At 39.6% G+C, this 23411-nt stretch overlaps 1 protein-coding gene across 3 annotated transcripts in view; it reads left to right on the plus strand.

The window, feature by feature from the left end:
* LOC133615001 (cysteine protease atg4da-like) overlaps positions 1-20656 on the plus strand; it is a 28147-nt gene extending 7491 nt beyond the window's left edge. Inside the window, exons 2-11 of one of the 3 annotated variants that reach the window (XM_061973323.2) lie at positions 4432-4637; positions 4712-4795; positions 4861-5034; positions 8262-8562; positions 8634-8698; positions 8788-8915; positions 10982-11060; positions 11429-11505; positions 20273-20392; positions 20453-20656. In XM_061973323.2, coding sequence (XP_061829307.1) covers positions 4478-4637; positions 4712-4795; positions 4861-5034; positions 8262-8562; positions 8634-8698; positions 8788-8915; positions 10982-11060; positions 11429-11505; positions 20273-20392; positions 20453-20635 — 1371 coding nt within the window. In that variant the 5' untranslated portion in view covers positions 4432-4477 and the 3' untranslated portion in view covers positions 20636-20656. Of the gene's footprint in view, positions 1-4431; positions 4638-4711; positions 4796-4860; positions 5035-8261; positions 8563-8633; positions 8699-8787; positions 8916-10981; positions 11061-11428; positions 11506-11568; positions 12506-20272; positions 20393-20452 lie in introns of those variants that run through there. The other 2 variants (XM_061973324.2, XM_061973325.2) reach the window with 2 other exon arrangements.
* Positions 20657-23411: the final 2755 nt, after the last annotated feature.

The following is a 23411-nucleotide window of genomic DNA, read 5'->3' on the forward strand; positions in this document are numbered from 1 at the left end:
GGGCAAGGAAAAACTCACCCCAGTGGGACGTCGATGTGAATGACTATGAGAAACCTTGGAGAGGACCGCATATGTGGGTAACCCCCCCCCCTCTAGGGGAGACCGAATGCAATGGATGTCGAGTGGGTCTGACATAATATTGTGAGAGTCCAGTCCATAGTGGATCCAACATAATAGTAAGAGTCCAGTCCATAGTGGGGCCAGCAGGACACCATCCCGAGCGGAGACGGGTCAGCAGCGCAGAGATGTTCCCAGCCGATGCACAGGCGAGCGGTCCACCCCGGGTCCTGACTCTGGACAGCCAGCACTTCATCCATGGCCACCGGACCTGTGCCCCCCCCCCCCCCCCCCCCCCCCCTCCACAAGGAAGAGGGGAGCAGAGGAGAAAAGAAAAGAAACGGCAGATCAACTGGTCTAAAAGGGGGGTCTATTTAAAGGCTAGAGTATACAAATGAGTTTTAAGATGGGACTTAAATGCTTCTACTGAGGTAGCATCTGTAATTGTTACCGGGAGGGCATTCCATAGTGCTGGAGCCCGAATAGAAAACGCTCTATAGCCCGCAGACTTTTTTTGGGCTCTGGGAATCACTAATAAGCCGGAGTTCTTTGAATGCAGATTTCTTGCCGGGACATAGTAGGCCTACAAAGCAAGTAGCTACCTGCTGCCACCTACTGACATGAAGGAGTATTTCATGGTTACTCTGCCAATCTCTCAACAGCACAGACACTCAACAACGGCACATTTTTTGTGGATTAAAATTATTGGTTTGTAAAAAATATTTTTCAGAACATCCATCCATCCATTTTCTACCGCTTATTCCCTTCGGGGTCGCGGGGGGCGCTGGAGCCTATCTCAGCTACAATCGGGCGGAAGGCGGTGTACACCCTGGACAAGTCGCCACCTCATCACAGGGCCAACACAGATAGACAGACAACATTCACACTCACATTCACACACGAGGGCCAATTTTAGTGCCAATCAACCTATCCCCAGGTGCATGTCTTTGGAGGTGGGAGGAAGCCGGAGTACCCGGAGGGAACCCACGCAGTCACGGGGAGAACATGCAAACTCCACACAGAAAGATCGGGATCGGGATTGAACCCAAGACTACTCAGGACCTTCGTATTGTGAGGCACATGCACTAACCCCTGTTTCACCGTGCTGCCTTTTTCAGAACAATTATGTGAAATTGCAGTATTTCGCATGGCACACCAGACAATATCTCACAGCACACTAGTGTGCCCCGGCATCCATCCAAATCCCGCCAACAATACTCTAAATCACACATGGGCAAATTAAGCGTTTCAATCTGGCCCGCCGGACATTCCCAAATAACTATTTTAGATCTTTAAGATTGAAACTTTAGCTGCCATTATGATGTGCAGTGATGTTTCCAACTGACCGTAAGTCTTGAACTATACAAAGTATTTCAATGGTTGGAATATGCACTTTTGCATGATATACTAGTTACTATGGTCATCTAATTAGTTACTGTGGTCGTCTAATTAGTTACCATGGTAATCTAAGTCACAGCAGCTCAGACGAGGCACCCAGCAGTGTGGGTGGGGTGTGTTTCCACAGAGTGTTTCCAGAGTGGCCAGCCTGAAATGCGGGTGTCAGGGACAGACGCGGAAGGAGATTTTTATAACAAAGTTCTAAAGCTTAGTGATACATCAGATATATCAGATTGTAAGTTGTTTTTTTTTACTCTTCGCGTTCATATTTCGCTGTGTTTGTTGCATTTTTGTTGCGTTTTGTTTGATTGTAAAATATGTCGATCGAGAGGGGGTGTGGCGTTCATATGTAGTCAATATTCAGTGTTTTATTGGTCATAGTTAATATTGTAAATCCCACATTCTTTATTTTCATGGGTGTCTCATTCAGTAAAAAATTTTTTTAATTCCATTCCGTTTTTTAAGGCGGTCTGTCATAACGTTTTTAGCTTTCAATCAGACATTATTGTGAGGTTTTTTATTAGTGTTCCTCAAAATCAGATATACCGGCCCACAGACACATTTCTTTCTCAAAATTTGGCCCCCCGAGTCAAAATAATTGCCCAGGCCAGCTCCATATACTGTACATATTGTGACCTGAATATTAACCAAATATTGGCGATGTTATTATAAGCAGACAAACTATTTTTTGGCTGCGCAATGATACAGACAACTAAGTAGCCCTGTGCTGCTTTACTGTGAGCTGGTCGCCATGTCCTGCTGCTCCCACATCATCACGTCTCGGCCCGTCAACGTTATTCTAGATTATAAATCATGCCTCTCATCTGGATATTAGGAGGATTTAGCCATACATTTAGAAGTTGTTCATATGTGACATTCAATTTATACCCAGATATGGATAAGATATGGACATCCAATCAGTCATCTTCGAAGTATTAGCAGACATCGTACAGTAAGCTATTGTTTTCTTATGTTTGTAGTTTGTATATTTTGTTCGGCACTTAGCAATAATGCTACATGATGCTTAGTCTTTCACTAAAGCTGGATCTGTTTAGCACAGAGCTTCTAAAAGTCATTGCTCATATATTCAGGATCAACAATATAAGGTTCTGGATCATAATTGTTCCAAAGGTAATCGTCGTTGGCTCTCACAAAGTCTGCTTGATTAGCATTGTTGTTGGTAAGGAAGGGATCTAGGCTCCTCCTCTACGTCACAGTTCACATGACTCATTATCTCTCAAAATGGCTCTCTAATCTCTGTGAGATTGATATTATTTTGATCGTATCCATTTATTCTCAAACTTTGGAAGTCTTTGGGTGTCATAAATCAGATATACACTATATTGCCAAAAGTATTTGGCCACCCATCCAAATGATCAGAATCAGGTGTCCTAATCACTTGGCCCGGCCACAGGTGTATAAAATCAAGCACTTAGGCATGGAGAATCTTTCTACAAACATTTGTGAAAGTATGGGCCGCTCTCAAGAGCTCAGTGATTTCCAGCGTGGAACTGTCATAGGATGCCACCTGTGCAACAAATCCAGTCGTAAAATTTCCTCGCTCCTAAATATTCCAAAGTCAACTGTCGGCTTTATTATAAGAAAATGGAAGAGTTTGGGAATACCAGCAACTCAGCCACCAAGAGGTAGGCCCCGTAAACTGTCAGAGAGGGGTCAGCGGATGCTGAAGCGCTTAGTGCAAAGACTTTCTGCACAGTCAGTTGCTCCAGAGCTCCAAATTTCATGTGACCTTCCAATTAGCCCACGTACAGTACGCAGGGAGCTTAATGGAATGGGTTTCCATGGCCGACAGCTGCATCTAAGCCATACATCACCAAGTCCAATGCAAAGCGTCGGATGCAGTGGTGTAAAGCACGTCGCCACTGGGCTCTATAGCAGTGGAGAGGCGTTCTCTGGAGTGATGAATCACGCTTTTCCATCTGGCAATCTGATGGACGAGTCTGGGTTTGGAGGTTGCCTGAAGAACGGTACATTTCGGACTGCATTGTGCCAAGTGTGAAATTTGGTGGGGGAGGAATTATGGTGTGGGGTTGTTTTTCAGGAGTTGGCTTAGCCCTTTAGTTCCAGCGAAAGGAACTTTGAATGCTCCAGGATAGGAATGGGATGGCACTTCAAGTGGCCTTGTGATTAGAGTGTCCGCCCTGAGATCGGTAAGTTGTGAGTTCAAACTCCGGCCGAGTCATACCAAAGACTATAACAAATGGGACCCATTACCTCCCTGCTTGGCACTCAGCATCAAGGGTTGGAATTGGGGGTTAAATCACCAAAAATGATTCCCGGCGCGGCCACCGCTGCTGCTCACTGTTCCCCTCACCTCCCAGGGGGTGATCAAGGGGATGGGTCAAATGCAGAGGACAAATTTCACCACACCTAGTGTGTGTGTGACAATCATTGGTACTTTAACTTTAACTTTTAACTTTAAGTCCATATTTGAGTCAAGGCAGGTGGCCAAATACTTTTGGCAATATAGTGTATATGATAGTAGCTTCAATATGGAGGCAACTTGTTTTTCCACTCTACTGCTACTTTTAAAACAAAGGTAAAATATGTAAACATTATTTTAAGAACAAGTCAATCAGATAAAAGGCGTGGATGGATGATCGAACAGCAGAAAAACCCTGATCGGAACATTGCAAATGTTTTCATTTTATTGTGTTTTATAATGCATGTACAAACGTTAGTAATACTATACAGAGTGATTACATGATGCAAATATGAAAAGGAATAACACTCCCAGCTCCTCCTCGGCTGTAGCTGAATAACTGGCATTCTTTGAGTCACGGGGTGCAGTCACACGCTTTCTTCACTGTCCTAGCTAATTATTCACTTTGATGTAGCTCAAACTATCAAACCGCTTGTTGCAAGTTCAACTGGCAAACACACCCGTTCTTTCCCTCATACATGGAAGATCAGTAACAATAGTACTTTCTTGTGTTTCTTCATCGGCGTACGCAGCTGCTATGGCCATAAGGAGTGCTCCCATGGTTCGGATCTGTTGGTTATGAATCCAAGTGCCTCCTCGACTTGCCCCGCAGATGAGTTTATGGATGACTGGCTCTTCCTCTCTCCTACCTCAGCTGCTTCTCAGAGTGGAGAAGAGGCGGAGGAACGAGGCAAACTCAAATCCAAGTTGGTCTCAGCATGGAACAGTGTCAAATACGGTTCGTCTGCATTACAAGGTGCTTTTATTGTCCTAACATTTGGTCTCTTTATGACTTTTTTCATTTCTTTTTAGGCTGGTCCTTCAAACAAAAATCGACATTCAGCAAGACCTCCCCTGTGATCATGTTAGGGCATCCATATAATCTCAGTGATCAAGGTGAGCGGCCTTCAAAGCACGATGCCACATTGTTGATCTAATTCACCTTTCTGTTGGCATGTCAGCTGAGAGGGAGTGTTTCCACCACTCTTTTGCTTCCCTCCTGTGGTTGACGTACAGACGAGGCTTCCCTCAGCTGAGCGGCTGCGCACTGACCACCGACAGCGGCTGGGGATGTCTCCTCCGCACGGGGCAGATGTTGTTAGCGCGAGGGCTGCTTTTACACCTCATGCCACAAGGTGACGTCACATTTGTTATCAGCATAGAAAGGATTTGGGAATTTTGCCTATCGTTCACTATCATTATGACAGACAATAACTTTTTTGGGGGATGGGGGATTTTAAAGATGATAAAAAACGTGGGAGCCGTCAAAGCCCTCTTAAACAACTTCAAAACCACTGCAAGTATATATATTGCATAACGGATATATAACGGACAAGTACATATAAGGCAAGGCAAGTACATATATATATATATATATATATATATATATATATATATATAAAATGTAGTAACAGACACCTTCATAACGATATATAATATGTACAATATACACACTGCAAGTATGTGTATATATATATATATATATATATATATATATATATATATATATAATAACAATATGTACAATATACACACTGCAAGTATATAGATAATGTAGTAACAGACAACTTCATAACAATATGTAATGTAATATGTACAATATACACACTTCAAGTATATATATATATATGTATATCATGTAGTAACCTTCATAAAATATGTAATATGTACAATATACACACTGCAAGTATATATATATATATATATATATATATATGTATGTATGTATGTATGTATGTATGTATGTATGTATGTATATATATATATATATATATATATATATATATATAATTTAGTAAGAGACACCTTCATAACAATATGTAATATGTACAATATACACACCGCAACCATATATATAATGTAGTAACAGACACCTTCTAAATATGTAATGTATACAATATACACACTACAAGTACCGTATATATATATGTATGTATATATATATATATATATATATATATATATATATACAGTATATATAATGTAGTAACAGACACCTTCATAACAATATGTAATATGTACAATATTCACACTGCAAGCATATATATAATGTTGTAACAGACACCTTCATAACACTATGTAATATGTTCAATATATATGTTCAATATTTGCCATATTTTGATCATTTTAATCATTGCTCTGACTGATTTTTTCAGCGCATTGATTTCCGTTTCTAGAGCAGCACACTCCCAACTTCTGGCAACAAATGTGTTTTCTACTTCAGGAATCAAACACGCGTGCATGTCTTCTAATCATGGCAGACTTGGTAACAGACAATGAAGATGACTGTTTTTGGACAAATGAGGATTCACAACCATATCTTTTTGAAGCTGAATATACGGAGGATGAAATGCTGCTTATAGAAGCGGTCGCAAAGGAAGAGTGGGACGTCGGTGCAGACGGAAGCCGAGAGTGTGAGGTGAAAGCTGCAAAATGTGGAATTTGAAGCCAAGCTATTTCGACATAAATGGAGTGCTTACCCAAACTAACCGGAAAAAAACATACCCTGGCCAGTTGGACCAAACAGACAACTGTCCATCGAGTGAATCACACTTTAAATTGATCATGATACACGCAACACGTCACGCGTGTTAGTACAACGACAGTACATGCACTGTCTGGCTAGCTGTGTACAAACAAAACATGAAATAATACTTTACAGATACTGTAATATGATTGTTCATGTTTTTCACTCAGTACAGATTGTGTTGTGCATTACAAACTCAAACACGTTTTGTGTTGACATAGAAGCTAACTTATCACTTTCCGTAGTTAGCTTTTCCATAGTTAGCGTTTACGTAGTACGCTAGAAAAAGAGTTTCTCAGTGTTCACTCTTACGATAAAAATGTTACTACAGTTTGGTTATTATGCAGGTTACAGAACGTAAATAAAGTATTGTTGACGGTTTTTGAATGCATTTTTAAAGTGATTTGGAGGAAGCATTGATCGCTCTAATTAGCTGCATTGCTAGCCACCAAGAACAAGCCGATTTTTACATGTTAGAATGCCAAAGAAAACAACCTTTTGTCTTCTTGTCTCTTATAATGGTTGTGAACGATAGGTAAAATTCCCCAAAAAGTGCAGTTCCCCTTTAAGGCTCCAATTATTTCACATCAAATATTTCACTTTAAAATTTTGGGGAGTGAAGTATTGCATATTTTGCATTGTTGCATAAAAAATAGTATTTTCTTTGACTAAAGGGCATAAAACACAAATTAAAATAATTACTTAATATCGACCAATGGACTTGAAGTGGCGAAGGCGAGGTTGGTAGAGTGGCCGTGCCAGCAATCGGAGCGTTGCTGGTTACTGGGGTTCAATCCCCACCTTCTACCATCCTAGTCATGTCCGTTGTGTCCTTGGGCAAGACACTTCACCGCTTGCTCCTGATGGCTGCTGGTTAGCGCCTTGCATGGCAGCTCCCGCCATCAGTGTGTGAATGTGTGTGTGAATGGGTGAATGTGGAAATACTGTCAAAGCGCTTTGAGTACCTTGAAGGTAGAAAAGCGCTATACAAGTATAACCCATTTATCATTTATCATAAGTTGATTAAAAATATAAATTTATATGACTTATTTTCACGGTGGCAGAGGGGTTAGTGCATCTGCCTCACAATACGAAGGTCCTGAGTAGTCTTGGGTTCAATCCCGGGCTCGGGATCTTTCTGTGTGGAGTTTGCATGTCCCCCCCGTGACTGCGTGGGTTCCCTCCGGGTACTCCGGCTTCCTCCCACCTCCAAAGACATGCACCTGGGGATAAGTTGATTGGCAACACTAAAATTGGCCCTAGTGTGTGAATGTGAGTGTGAATGTTGTCTGTCTATCTGTGTTGGCCCTGCGATGAGTTGGCGACTTGTCCAGGGTGTACCCCGCCTTCCGCCCGATTGTAGCTGAGATAGGCTCCAGCGCCCCCCGCGACCCCAAAGGGAATAAGCGGTAGAAAATGGATGGATGACTTATTTTTACAATTTTTATGACCAAACTTGAGGAGGGCCCTAAATCTTAATCTAAATGTATATATTGTATTGGTTTTGAAAATTAAAAATATAAAAATTACCCAAGCATGCTTTAATTTTTCATTATGCGGCCCTCAGTGGAAAAAGATTGAAAACCCCGTACTAGTGCCTAAAACAGTCATACATCCCTCGTTAATCGCTGTTTATTGGTTCCAGACATGACCGCGCAAAATTAATTTCCGCATCGTAGGACTCGTTAATTATTGTTTTTTTTAAATGAATTGAAATGTCCCTGCGACCGGAATCCTTCTTAAACTCATGACGTCTCGCTGGCCAAATTTAGACACCCCTGGTGTAAGGGAAATGACTGTTAAAAATTGCTCCTCTTTGTCTTCTATTTGTTCCAGGCTTGACATGTACTATTAGCCAGCACGTGTTCAAAGATGACATGGATCTCCCTGAGGTCCGCCCTGAAACCAGTGCAGCGGGTTTAGAAAAATCCAAAGGGCTCAGTAAGTGGGGCCGATCGTTGAGTTTGGGTTCCCTCCTCGCCAGAGGCATGGAGTCCACACACAGGAGGGTGGTATCGTGGTTTGCAGATCACTCCTCGGCCCCCTTTGGGATCCACCAGCTGGTGGAGTTTGGCACAACGTTAGGGAAGAAGGCAGGGGACTGGTATGGCCCCTCGATTGTGGCACACATCCTCAGGTGAGTCCTTCCTGGCCTGGTATGCCTCTCAACTCCAGCGACATATTTCCATTGATGTAATTTTGTCTCAGGAAAGCTTCTGAAGCATCAACTCACCTTCCCAATCTTGTTGTCTATGTTGCACAAGATTGCACCAGTTAGTATTTTTTTTTCTTTTCACAATACTATATGTTCATACGTACAGTAGTGCAAGTACTTATTACTTATTAATGCATATCTCTCCAGTCTACAAAGAGGATGTGAAAGCGCTGTGTGGACCTTCTCCTACTCAGCCCTGGAAGTCTGTCATCCTCCTGGTGCCTGTGCGACTTGGAGGACAAGATCTCAATCCTGCCTACATCGCCTGTGTAAAGGTATTCCGATCCTGCTTTACTTTAGGGACGGGCGATACGGCCTAAAATCTATACCGCAATATATACTGGAGTCTTTTGCGATAACAATATACACTATATTGCCAAAAGTATTTGGCCACCCATCCAAATGATCAGAATCAGGTGTCCTAATCACTTGGCCCGGCCACAGGTGTATAAAATCAAACACTTAGGCTTGGAGACTGTTTCTACATACATTTGTGAAAGAATGGGCCGCTCTCAGGAGCTCAGTGATTTCCAGCATGGAACTGTCATAGGATGCCACCTGTGCAACAAATCCAGTCGTGGAATTTCCTCGCTCCTAAATATTCCAAAGTCAACTGTCGGCTTTATTACAAGAAAATGAAAGAGTTTGGGAACAACATAAACTCAGCCACCAAGTGGTAGGCCACTTGAACGGACAGAGAGGGGTCAGTGGATGCTGAAGCGTATAGTGCAAAGAGGTCGCCGACTTTCTGCACAGTCAGTTGCTACAGAGCTCCAAACTTTATGTGACCTTCTAATTAGCCCACGTACAGTATGCAGAGAGCTTCCTGGAATGGGTTTCCATGGCCGAGCAGCTGGGTTTGGAGGTTGCCAGGAGAACATTACATTTCGGACTGCATTGTACCGAGTGTGAAATTTGGTGGAGGAGGAATTATGTTGTGGGGTTGTTTTTCAGGAGTTGGGCTTGGCCCCTTAGTTCCAGTGAAAGGAACTTTGAATGCTCCAGAATACCAAAACATTTTGGACAATTCCATGCTCCCAACCTTGTGGGAACAGTTTGGAGCGGGCCCCTTCCTCTTCCAACATGACTGTGCACCAGTGCACAAAGCAAGATCCATAAAGACATGGATGACAGAGTCTGGTGTGGATGATCTTGACTGGCCTGCACAGAGTCCTGACCTGAACCCGATAGAACACCTTTGGGATGAATTAGAACAGAGACTGAGAGCCAGGCCTTCTCGACCAACATCAGTGTGTAACCTCACCAATGTGCTTTTGGAAGAATGGTGGAAAATTCCTATAAACACACTCCGGAACCTTGTGGACAGCCTTCCCAGAAGAGTTGAAGCTGTAATAGCTGCAAAAGGTGGACCGACATCATATTGAACGCTATGGGTTAGGAATGGGATGGCACTTCAAATTCATATGTGAGTCAAGGCAGGTGGCCAAATACTTTTGGCAATATAGTGTATGTCAGAATATATTATTTAGCATATAGCCATCAGGCACATGAACAATAACAAGATTTGATAGCTCAGTTACAGCTCATGTTATTCTATTCTGTGTTGTATGTGTTTTATGTTGCACGATTGCGCCAAGTAAAATTCCCAGTTTGTGAACCCGTTCTCAAACAATGGCAATAAAAACTCTTCTGATTCTGATTCTGATATGAATGCTAATAGATAAGAACCATTTCAAAACGGGTTACAAACAACATTCCCCTTAATTTGTCTGAGCAAACGCACCAACTCTCTGTCCCAAACCTGACATCATGACAAGTTTAATGTCTTATTATTATTATTATCATCAAATGACAGTAGTAATTTCCATTAGGTTATTTTCTAAGACAGATGTTTTGGCCTATTTACAAAAGAAATAAAAACCCATGAAATTTTTTGTTGTTATGTACTAGTATTGTATGTCTGGGTGGGGGTCCTGCTTTAGTAAGACATGTACCCCTTTCAGAGATTACATTTAGTTCCCTTAAAACATTCACATGTTTCACAATGAGATGGAAGCATGGGATAAAGTGTACATTCCTGTAACTTTCTGTCTGTAAAATATATCAATACAGTTTTTATTAGTATTTTTGTAATTTAGGAACATAATTTCATAATTAATATCCATAAATGTATATTCTTAATATAGAATAGGCACACATCTGTAAGCATTTACCTCTCTTAACTTTGCTGCTTTGTTAGCTACAAGCTAACTGGCAAAACAGCAACGCATAACACAATGTTAATGACATTGATTGCATGTGAGTAGCATCATAGTGTATTTGTAAATGCATTGTTTTTTAAACACACATAACCAAACTAATCCTCTATTTCCCCCCATAGAAACTCTTGAAGTTACAATGTTGCATTGGTATCATCGGGGGCAAACCAAAGCACTCCCTCTTCTTTGTTGGTTTCCAAGGTATGTCATGCATTTTATACAATACCGTATTTTCCACACTATAAGGCGCACCGGATTATAAGGCGCACCTTCAATGAATGGCCTATTTTAAAACGCTGTTCATATATAAGGCGCACCGCATTATAAGGCGCACCGCATTATAAGGCGCATAGAATAGACGCTACAGTAGAGGCTGGGGTTACGTTATGCATCCCGTAGTTGCGAGACCTGTTGTGGCTCAATATTGGTCCATATATAAGGCGCACTGTCAGCTTTTGAGAAAATTTGAGGTTTTTAGGTGCGCCTTATAGTGTGGAAAATACGGTAATTGAGATCAGCAAACTTTTAAATGATTGACCTTTTCTCTTTCTGACCATGCTTTGTTGAAGATGACCACTTGTTGTACTTGGACCCTCATTACTGTCAGCCCACAGTGGATGTAACAAAGGACGACTTTCCTTTAGAGGTATCGGGATACACACTACTGTTATTCTTTTTGCTTGTCTGAGGCCACATTCCTTTGTTTTAGCAGTGCCATAACTTGTATCCTGCTAACTTGGTCTCTCCTACTATTTTCGAGTGGACTGCTGTGAAAAAAGTTACTTCAACTTGTGTTTCTTAACCATTGGGGCGATGGCGGCCGAGGAAAAATATCGATTTCTCAGCAGTACTTAGTTATAATACACTTTTCCACCACTTGTGGCAGTAATGTCAATGTCAAATAAACAGAAGATGTCTGGAGCTAAAGTCATAGAGAAGTTTCTTAAGTTTCTCAATGGGATGCCGACTGACGGGATGTTTATATCATCCCGTTCAGATGAAGAAAAAATCACAATCCTCACGCAGGTTTCAAAAAATAAAAATAAAAAAAGATGACGCAAACATCTATGTCCACGATCTTCTACTATCCAGGTGAGAGGCATGATTTATAATCTAGAATTACCTTTCACCAAGTCAATGGCGATGCAGCAGCTCACCGGCTCAATATGTCAATATCACTAATACTTTGTTTACATGTTGTGACCTGAACATTAACAGATTATTGTTGGCAATTTTTCGATGTTTGTCCCATTAGCTGTATCGTTAGCCACTTCGTACTTGCCATATATTGCAACTTAGAATGCATAAAACTGAAAAGCATGTTATTTTCTTACGAAGGGATTGTGAACGACAGACAGAATTCCACAAATAGTGCAGTTCCCCTTCAAAGACAGCATAAGTCAGTTCCAAACGTGTGACTATCAGTGGTACTTTAACTTTTAATAATAAATAGTTTAGTTTTTCAAACCTACCGTTGTTTTCTGAGTCATTTCACTTGATCAAACTTTTTAACATTTCACACTACAAAAAATCTATTAAAAAAAATGTATGATTCGTACTGATGCCGTATCGGACCAATATCAGTCTCAGCCAATACTCAAGGCTCCAATATGGGAAATAAAAAGGGGTATAGGGACACCTGTAATGTACACAAAGTAGTTAGTTAGTTTCAGTTTATTTGGAACATGCATACAATACAATGTCATACATCACATATTTCCAGTTGTTTCATTACAGCACATCGGAAAAGGAGTAGGAAGAAGCAGCGCTTATTTAATCCTACCCCGTATCATAGCAGTTTTTTTCCCATTTCCTTGTTCTCTGTAACAGAACAGTGAATAAATAAATAATAAATAAATTATTATTTATTTATTATAGTAAATATACAAATATTAAATACTTACATACATATTAGACACATAAACATATACACAATAATTTAAGTTCTCATAAATAGTTAAGTAATTGATGGTTCCCCGAGGACATTAATGAGATTCTCTTTTTTATTTTTTTTAAAGGTTCAAGATGTTCAATAATAATTGTTCTTCTTTGTACTTTGTGAACACTTGAACAGTTTCTTAAAGTAGATCATATCAGAGCTTTGTCTGATTTCCTTACTTAAATCCATTCCATAATTGAATTCCACATATTGATATGCTAAAGGTTTTAAGTGTTGTTCGTGCATACAAATGCTTTAAATTGGATTTTCTCTAAGGTTATATTTTTCCTCTTTTGTTGAGAAGAATTGTTGTATATTCTTCGGTAGCAGGTTATAGTTTACATCATTTTAGCTATTTGCTAATGCACCAAGTCGTTGAATTTCAATATTTCATCATTATTTGTGAATCAATACATTTGTTTGTATGTTCTCTATATCCAACATGATGTATTATTATAACTGATCTTTTTTGTAACAAAGTTAGTGAATGAAGCGCATATTTGTAGTTGTTTCCCATGTTTCTGCACAATAACTCAGATATGTAACACTTGTGAGCAGTAGAGAATATGAAGTGATTTTTGATCCAGAACAATGCTCCCTCTAATCCCTTTCATGTTTGTGAGTAAACACAAAAACTCCCCGAGCATTGTGTGGAGCACATGTGAGCGACATCAAACTGCAGCACACCTGTCCCAAACCTGACTTCATAAAAAGTTCAATGTCTTATTATAATAATCAAATGACAGCCATGAGTTTATTTTTTAATATTAGTGATTTGCCCCACTTACAATAAAAATAACAAAAAAATCTTGTTTTTCATGAGCTGTGTGTATTGTATGTCTGGGTGAGGTCCTACTTCCCTAGGTCGTACTAGGTCCTAGAATGTGTATCCCTTTCAGAGTTTACATTTAGTTCCCCTTTTGCCCGGATCATGTTTTGTTTTGTTTTTTACTCCCTCAGTTCTGTTTTGAACACCCCTGGGTTTGTGTTGTAGTCTTAGCCTCTAGGGTTGTACGGTATACCGGTACTGGTATAGTATCGCGGTACTAATGAATCAAAAACGGTACTATACTCTGTTTGAAAAGTACCGGTTCCCGGGCATGACGGCGAGTCGTCACGTCGTGACATTGTTGGTTTTACAAGCAGAGGAGCATGTTCAGCAGCGCACACACACAGAGTACTTACAAGCAGACAGTGTGTAGACAGAAAAGTGAGAACGGATGCATTTTGGCTTAAAAACTAAAGATAAAGGTGAAGTTATAACACTGAAACGCCCTCAGGAAGAGGTGCTTTAAGACATGGCCAGCTAGCTAGCGGTGAACGTCCATTCGCAGTCGGCAGTGCTTTAGCTACTTCTAAATCACTAATCCTCGCCTCCATGGCGACAAATAAAGTAAGTTTCTTACAAGTAGCATTATCACTGGAGGACAAGGAATAGCTAAACATGCTTCACTACACACCGTAGGAATATACAATAGTGAAGTGAATTATATTTATATAGCGCTTTTCTCTAGTGATTCAAAGCGCTTTACATAGTGAAACCCAATATCTAAGCTACATTTAAACCAGTGTGGGTGGCACTGGGAGCAGGTGGGCAAAGTGTCTGGCCCGAGGACACAACGGCAGGGGCGGAAGTAGGGTTCGAACCTGGAACCCTCAAGTTGCTGGCACAGCCACTCTACCAACCGAGCTATACCGCTCACTGCTAACAGCAAGCTAGCACCCTGAATGTAAACAAATGCCATGGGTGGATCTACAGTACACCCGACATCCACTGTAATGATACCAAGTGCAATATCGTATCTAGTCAATACCACTATGATTGCATCTATATTTTAATTGTTACAAAATCTTTTTTCCTTTTTTTAAATTCACATTATGTTTATAAACTCAGGAAATATGTCCCTGGACACATGAGGACTTTGAATATTACCAATGTATGATCTTGTAACTACTTGGTATCGGATCGATACCTGCATTTGTGGTATCATCCAAAACTAATGTAAAGTATCAAACAACAGAAGAATAAGTGATTATTACATTTTAACAGAAATGTAGATAGAACATGTTAAAACAGAAAGTAAGCAGGTGTTAACAGTAACTGATCAAGTGGATTAATAATCAATGTTTACAGTTTGTCCCTCATAATTTTGACAAAATAGAATGATAAATGACACAATATGTTACTGCATATGTCAGCAGACAAATTAGGAGCCTTTGTTTGTTTACTTACTACTAAAAGACAAGTTGTCTAGTATGTTCACTATTTTATTTAAGGACAAAATTGCAATAAGAAACATATGTTTAATGTACCCTAAGATTTTTTGTTAAAATAAAGCCACCAATGCCATTTTTTTGTGGTCCCCCTTATTTAGAAAAGTAACAAAGTATCGAAATACATTTTGGTACCGGTACCGGTACTAAAATATTGGTATCGGGACAACACTACCTGCCTCTGATTAAAGGTATTTAGTCATGTTTTTTCGCCACTCTCAGGCTGGCTGTCTTGTTTGTTTTCACGCAACAGTTACGACGTTACCTTCTTGATTCCTGAGCTAAGCTTCGCCATTTGTTTGCCTGTTTTTATGCTAAGCTTTCGCGCTAGATATTTTCTTTTAGCTTTCCGTGCTATCGGCACGCTTGTTTTGTTTGTTTCATATCCTGTATGATTTATGACAATAAATCATTGTCTCACCTGCACCTTGCCTCCCGAGTTTCCGTTTGCATCCTGGGAGAACGATCCATGCATAACCATGCGACCACGCCGTATAACACCTTTAAACTAGGCCGATAAATGCGTTAAAATGTAATATTGGAAATTATCGGTATCGTTTGTTTTATTATCGGTATCGTTTTTTTTTGTTTGTTTTTTTTATTTTTATTAAATCAACATAAAAAACACAAGATACACTTACAATTAGTGCACCAACCCAAAAAACCTTCCTCCTCCACTCATTCACATTCATTCACACAAAAGGGTTGTTTCTTTCTGTTATTAATATTCTGGTTCCTACATTATATATCAATATAGATTATTACAGTCTGCAGGGATACAGTCCGTAAGCACACATGATTGTGCGTGCTGCTGGTCCACTAATAGTACTAACCTTTAACAGTTAATTTTACTAATTTTCGTTAATTACTAGTTTCAATGTAACTGTTTTTATATTGTTTTACTTTCTTTTTTATTCAAGAAAATGTTTTTAATTTATTTATCTTATTTTATTTATTTTTAAATGTACCTTATCTTCACCATACCTGGTTGTCCAAAATAGGCATAATAATGTGTTAATTCCACGTATCGGTATCGGTTGATATCGGTATCGGTAATTAAAAAGTTGGACAATATCGAAATATCGGATATCGGCAAAAAGCCATTATCGGACATCCCTACTTTAAACATTCTCATGTTGCACAATGAGATGTAAGCATGGGATAAAGTGTACATTCCTGTAACTTTCAGTCTCTAAAATATGTATTTTTATGCGCATTTCAGTAATCTAGGAACATCATTTCATGATTAATATCCATAAAGTATCATTCTTAAAGGGGAACATTATCACCAGACCTATGTAAGCGTCAATATATACCTTGATGTTGCAGAAAAAAGACCATATATTTTTTTAACCGATTTCCGAACTCTAAATGGGTGAATTTTGGCGAATTAAACGCCTTTCTATTATTCGCTCTCGGAGCGATGACGTCACAACGTGACGTCACATCGGGAAGCTATCCGCCATTTTCTCAAACACATTACAAACACCGAGTCAAATCAGCTCTGTTATTTTCCGTTTTTTTGACTGTTTTCCGTACCTTGGAGACATCATGCCTCGTCGGTGTGTTGTCGGAGGGTGTAACAACACGAACAGGGACGGATTCAAGTTGCATCAGTGGCCCAAAGATGCGAAAGTGGCAAGAAATTGGACGTTTGTTCCGCACACTTTACCGACGAAAGCTATGCTACGACAGAGATGGCAAGAATGTGTGGATATCCTGCGACACTCAAAGCAGATGCATTTCCAACTGGACTGGACAGATCAGCTTTCAGGAAAAGAGAGCAGATGAGGGTATGTCTACAGAATATATTAATTGATGAAAACTGGGCTGTCTGCACTCTCAAAGTGCATGTTGTTGCCAAATGTATTTAATATGCTGTAAACCTAGTTCATAGTTGTTAGTTTCCTTTAATGCCAAACAAACACATCCCAATCGTTGGTTAGAAGGCGATCGCCGAATTCGTCCTCGCTTTCTCCCGTGTCGCTGGCTGTCGTGTCGTTTTCGTCGGTTTTGCTTGCATACGGTTTAAACCGATATGGCTCAATAGCTTCAGTTTCTTCTTCAATTTCGTTTTCGCTACCTGCCTCCACACTACAACCATCCGTTTCAATACATGCGTAATCTGTTGAATCGCTTAAGCCGCTGAAATCCGAGTCTGAATCCGAGTCTGAATCCGAGCTAATGTCGCTATAACTTGCTGTTCTATCCGCCATGTTTGTTTGTATTGGCATCACTGTGTGACGTCACAGGAAAATGGACGGGTGTAAATAACGATGGTTAAAATCAGGCACTTTGAAGCTTTTTTTAGGGATATTGCGTGATGGGTAAAATTTTGAAAAAAACTTCGAAAAATAAAATAAGCCACTGGGAACTGATTTTTAATGGTTTTAACCCTTCTGAAATTGTGATAATGTTCCCCTTTAATAAATGACAGTAGAAAAGCAGTCATAGTGTAACGACTTGGTATTTACACTTTACGTAGTGTTAGAGTTGTCCGACTTTTTGTGTGGCCATAAACGCATTACTGGCTAAGTGCCATGAGTATGTGTGTTGGTGCAGGTGAGAGAGAGAGAGAGCAAGAGGCTGCTCCACATGACAGGAGATAGTTGGTTTGGCCTGGTTTTTACGGCAGAAAATTACCACTTCTTATAGATATCGTTTTTTTAGTATTTTTTTGGTTTTGTTACGGCGGAATATAAAGAGTTTTGCTCAATAAAGTGATTGATGAAATTCTTGTCCTCTTTAAAGCCACTGGCCAGACCTTACAGGGGCGGTATAGCTCGGTTGGTAGAGTGGCCGTGCCAGCAACTTGAGGGTTCCAGGTTCAATCCCCGCTTCCATCCTAGTCACTGCCGTTGTGTCCTTGGGCAAGACACTTTACCCACCTGCTCCCAGTGCCACCCACACTGGTTTAAATGTAACTTAGATATTGGGTTTCACTATGTAAAAGCGCTTTGAGTCACTAGAGAAAAGCGCTATATAAAATATAATTCACTTCACTACAATAATTGGATGAACATAGTTTTATCTGTCTTGTCGTCACTGTCACTCACAGTTGCATTGCAACATCCTACAGCAGTGTTTTTCAACCTTTTTTTGAGGCATGGCACATATTTTTCATAAAAAAAGACGGAGGCAAACTACCAGCAGAAAAGTTTAAAAAATTAATCTCCACCAGGTCGCCGTGCCTTATTTTGAGTTTGTTTGTGTTTTCCTGTGTGTAGTGCTTTAGTTCTTGTCTTGCGCTGTTATTTTGGTGGCCCTTCCTGTTTTGTTGGTGTTTTCCTGTAGCATTCATGTCTTCCTTTGAGCGCTATTCCCCGCACCTGCTTTGTGTTAGCAAGCAAGACTCTTTAAGTTGTTGCTATCCTTCTTTGTGTGGACATTGTTGATTGTCATGTCATGTACAGATGTACTTTGTGGACGCCATAAGTTTTTGCTGTCGTCCAGCATTTTGTTTCTGTTTACTTTATAGACAGTTCAGTTTTACTTTCATTTTGCAAAGCCACTGCCTTTTCCTTTCCCTTTTGTTCATTTTTGGTTTAAGCATTACATACCTTTTTGCCTGCACGCTGCCACCCTCTGTGGTCTGCATATTGGGATCACAACAAACTATCCTCGTCTCACCCGAAAACATTCCGACTTTTACAAAGCAATTAACTGCCACCTACTGACATGGAGTATTACGTGGTTACCCTGCCGAGCTCCAGACAGCACAGACACTAAGCCACGGCATATTATTTGCAGATTAGAATTATTGATTTGCAAAAAATATTTTTTGGACCAATTAGGTGAAGTTGCATAATTTCCCACGGCACACCAGACAATATCTCACGGCACACTAGTGCAGTGTTTTTCAACCTTTTTTGAGCCAAGGCACATTTTTTCCTGTTGAAAAAATCCGGAGGCACACCACCAGCAGAAATCATTAAAAAACAAAACTAAGTTGACAGTAAAAAGTTGTTGTCACAATTGTTGGATATTAATTTAAACCATAACCAACCATGCATCACTATAGCTCTTGTCTCATGACCTGTCACATCACACCGTGACTTATTTTGAGTTTTTTGGTGTTTTCCTGTGTGTAGTGTTTTAGTTCTTGTCTTGCGCTGCTATTTTGGTGTTTTTTTTCTCTTTTTTTGGTGTTTTCCTGTAGCAGTTTCATGTCTTCCTTTGAGTGTTATTTCCCACATCTGCTTTGTTTTAGCAATCAAGAATATTTCAGTTGTTTTTATCCTTCTTTGTGGGGACATTGTTGATCGTCATGTCATGTTCGGGATGTACGTTGTGGACGTGATCTTTGCTCCACAGTAAGTCTTTGCTGTCGTCCAGCATTCTGTTTTTGTTTACTTAGTAGCCAGTTCAGTTTTAGTTTCGTTCTGCATAGCCTTCCCTAAGCTTCAATGCCTTTTCTTAGGGGCACTCACCTTTTGTTTATTTTTGGTTTAAGCATTAGACACCTTTTTACCTGCACACTGCCTCCCGCTGTTTCCGACATCTACAAAGCAATTAGCTGCCTGCTGCCACCTATAGATATGAAAGAGTATGACATAGTTACTCTGCCGCGCTGTAGACAGCACCGACACTCAACCATAACACATACTTTGCAGACTATAATTACTGGTTTGCAAAAAATATTTTTAACCCAAATAGGTGAAATTAGATCATCTCCCACGGCACACCAGACTGTATCTAACGGCACACAAGTGTGCCGCGGCACAGTGGTTGAGAAACACTGCACTAGTGTGCCGCGGCACAGTGGTTGAAAAACACTGTCTAACAGAACAAATATTTTTTGTTCATTTTGTTTACACTTCATAGTGGATTTTAATTTGTGCGCGGCATAGATTTGTAACGTGTGAGCAGTGCACATTTGCACCTTGGAGGGAACGTTGGTCCAGAACATATTTAGTTTTATACATTATTTGTGTGTTTCTTGCTACTTTATGTTGTGTATTTTTTGCATGAGATTTCCAGTTCATTTTATTATCTATTATTACACCCAAAATGAGTTTTCTTTTACCCTTTCAATGTCTACTCCGTCTATTCGTATTTGTGTTTGACTTTTCCTTCTACTGTTACCAAATAACATTGTTTTAGTTTGACTCAAAGATACACTGTTTTTGTCAAACCATCTGTTTCTAGCTTCTAGTAGCTTCTGATTGTCACCTTTGAATCTGATCTCCACACCTTGCAGTCATTTCACTGTAAACATCCGAGGAAAATGCCTTTCTCCCGCATGGATCCCAGCTGCACCGTAGGGTTCTATGCCAAAGGCCGGAGGGACTTTGAAACGCTGTGCACACTTGTCACCCAGGTAGGCAACATCCAATCAGCGAGATGCTTCCGTTACTTTGTTTTTTTTTCTCTCCCTCAGGCCGTCTGCGCAGCTGCAGAGACGTACCCCATGTTTGTATTCACAGAAGGTCATAGTCGAGACCGGGAGGAGGAGGAGGAGGAGGAAGAGACGAGCACCAGCAACTTCACTTATATCAAGAGGAAACATGAGCGAAGGCGGGTGGACACTTGCAATAGTTTGGATGAGTTTGTTCTATTGTGAGCAACCTTTAGATATAACTATTATATACTTCATTATACATGTATATATATATATGTATGTATATTTGTACATATTTGTATGAATATAAACATATGTATATATAAGTATAGATATATGTATACATACAGTATATAGATGTATGTATGTATGTACATATTTATATGTATATATGTAAATATTTATATGTATATATACATGTATATAAAATACTTATATGTATATATGAATATAGATATATGTATATACATATATGTATGTATGTATGTACGGTATGTATATAGGTACATATTTATATTTATATAAACATATGCATATATAAATATAGATATTTGTATGTATGTATATACATACATATATATATATATATATATATATATGTATATTTATATATATATATATATATAGATGTGTATATATATATATATATATAGATGTATGTACATATTTATATGTACAGTATATAAACATATGTATATATCTAATTATTAGGGATGTCCGATAATGGCTTTTTTGCCGATATCCAATATTCCGATATTGTCCAACTCTTAATTATCAATACCGATATCAACCGATACCGATATATACAGTCGTGGAATTAACACATTATTATGCCTAATTTGGACAACCAGGTATGGTGAAGATAAGGTCCTTTTTAAAAAAAAATATAAAATAAAATAAGATAAATAAATTAAAAACATTTTCTTGAATAAAAAAGCAAGTAAAACAATACAAAAACAGTTACATAGAAACTGGTAATTAATGAAAATGAGTAAAATTAACTGTTAAAGGTTAGTACTATTAGTGGACCAGCAGCACGCACAATCATGTGTGCTTACGGATTGTATCCCTTGCAGACTGTATTGATATATATTGATATATAATGTAGGAACCAGAATATTAATAACAGAAAGAAACAACCCTTTTGTGTGAATGACTGTGAATGAGTGTAAATGGGGAAGGGAGGTGTTTTGGGTTGGTGCACTAATTGTAAGTGTATCTTGTGTTTTTTATGTTGATTTAATTAATACAAATTAAAAAACGATACCGATAATTTCCGATATTACATTTTAAAGCATTTATCGGCCGATAATATCGGCAGTCCGATATTATCGGACATCTCTAATAATTATAGATATATGTATGTACAGATATATGTATGTATGTACAGGTAAAAGCCAGTAAATTTGAATATTTTGAAAAACTTGATTTATTTCAGTAATTGCATTCAAAAGGTGTAACTTGTACATTATATTTATTCATTGCACACAGACTGATGCATTCAAATGTTTATTTCATTTAATTTTGATGATTTGAAGTGGCAACAAATGAAAATCCAAAATTCCGTGTGTCACAAAATTAGAATATTACTTAAGGCTAATACAAAAAAGGGATTTTTAGAAATGTTGGCCAACTGAAAAGTATGAAAATGAAAAATATGAGCATGTACAATACTCAATACTTGGTTGGAGCTCCTTTTGCCTCAATTACTGCGTTAATGCGGCGTGGCATGGAGTCGATGAGTTTCTGGCACTGCTCAGGTGTTATGAGAGCCTAGGTTGCTCTGATAGTGGCCTTCAACTCTTCTGCGTTTTTGGGTCTGGCATTCTGCATCTTCCTTTTCACAATACCCCACAGATTTTCTATGGGGCTAAGGTCAGGGGAGTTGGCGGGCCAATTTAGAACAGAAATACCGTGGTCCGTAAACCAGGCACGGGTAGATTTTGCGCTGTGTGCAGGCGCCAAGTCCTGTTGGAACTTGAAATCTCCATCTCCATAGAGCAGGTCAGCAGCAGGAAGCATGAAGTGCACTAAAACTTGCTGGTAGACGGCTGCGTTGACCCTGGATCTCAGGAAACAGAGTGGACCGACACCAGCAGATGACATGGCACCCCAAACCATCACTGATGGTGGAAACTTTACACTAGACTTCAGGCAACGTGGATCCTGTGCCTCTCCTGTCTTCCTCCAGACTCTGGGACCTCGATTTCCAAAGGAAATGCAAAATTTGCATGGTTGGGTGATGGTTTGGGGTGCCATGTCATCTGCTGGTGTCGGTCCACTCTGTTTCCTGAGATCCAGGGTCAACGCAGCCGTCTACCAGCAAGTTTTAGAGCACTTCATGCTTCCTGCTGCTGACCTGCTCTATGGAGATGGAGATTTCAAGTTCCAACAGGACTTGGCGCCTGCACACAGCGCAAAATCTACCCGTGCCTGGTTTACGGACCATGGTATTTCTGTTCTAAATTGGCCCGCCAACTCCCCTGACCTTAGCCCCATAGAAAATCTGTGGGGTATTGTGAAAAGGAAGATGCAGAATGCCAGACCCAAAAACGCAGAAGAGTTGAAGGCCACTATCAGAGCAACCTGGGCTCTCATAACACTTGAGCAGTGCCAGAAACTCATCGACTTCATGCCACGCCGCATTAACGCAGTAATTGAGGCAAAAGGAGCTCCAACCAAGTATTGAGTATTGTACATGCTCATATTTTTCATTTTCATACTTTTCAGTTGGCCAACATTTCTAAAAATCCCTTTTTTGTATTAGCCTTAAGTAATATTCTAATTTTGTGACACACGGAATTTTGGATTTTCATTTGTTGCCACTTCAAATCATCAAAATTAAATGAAATAAACATTTGAATGCATCAGTCTGTGTGCAATGAATAAATATAATGTACAAGTTACACCTTTTGAATGCAATTACTGAAATAAATCAAGTTTTTCAAAATATTCTAATTTACTGGCTTTTACCTGTATGTATGTATGTATGTATGTA

This window comes from Nerophis lumbriciformis, linkage group LG22 (assembly GCF_033978685.3).
Source record: "Nerophis lumbriciformis linkage group LG22, RoL_Nlum_v2.1, whole genome shotgun sequence".
Classification (NCBI taxonomy): Eukaryota; Metazoa; Chordata; class Actinopteri; order Syngnathiformes; family Syngnathidae; genus Nerophis; species Nerophis lumbriciformis.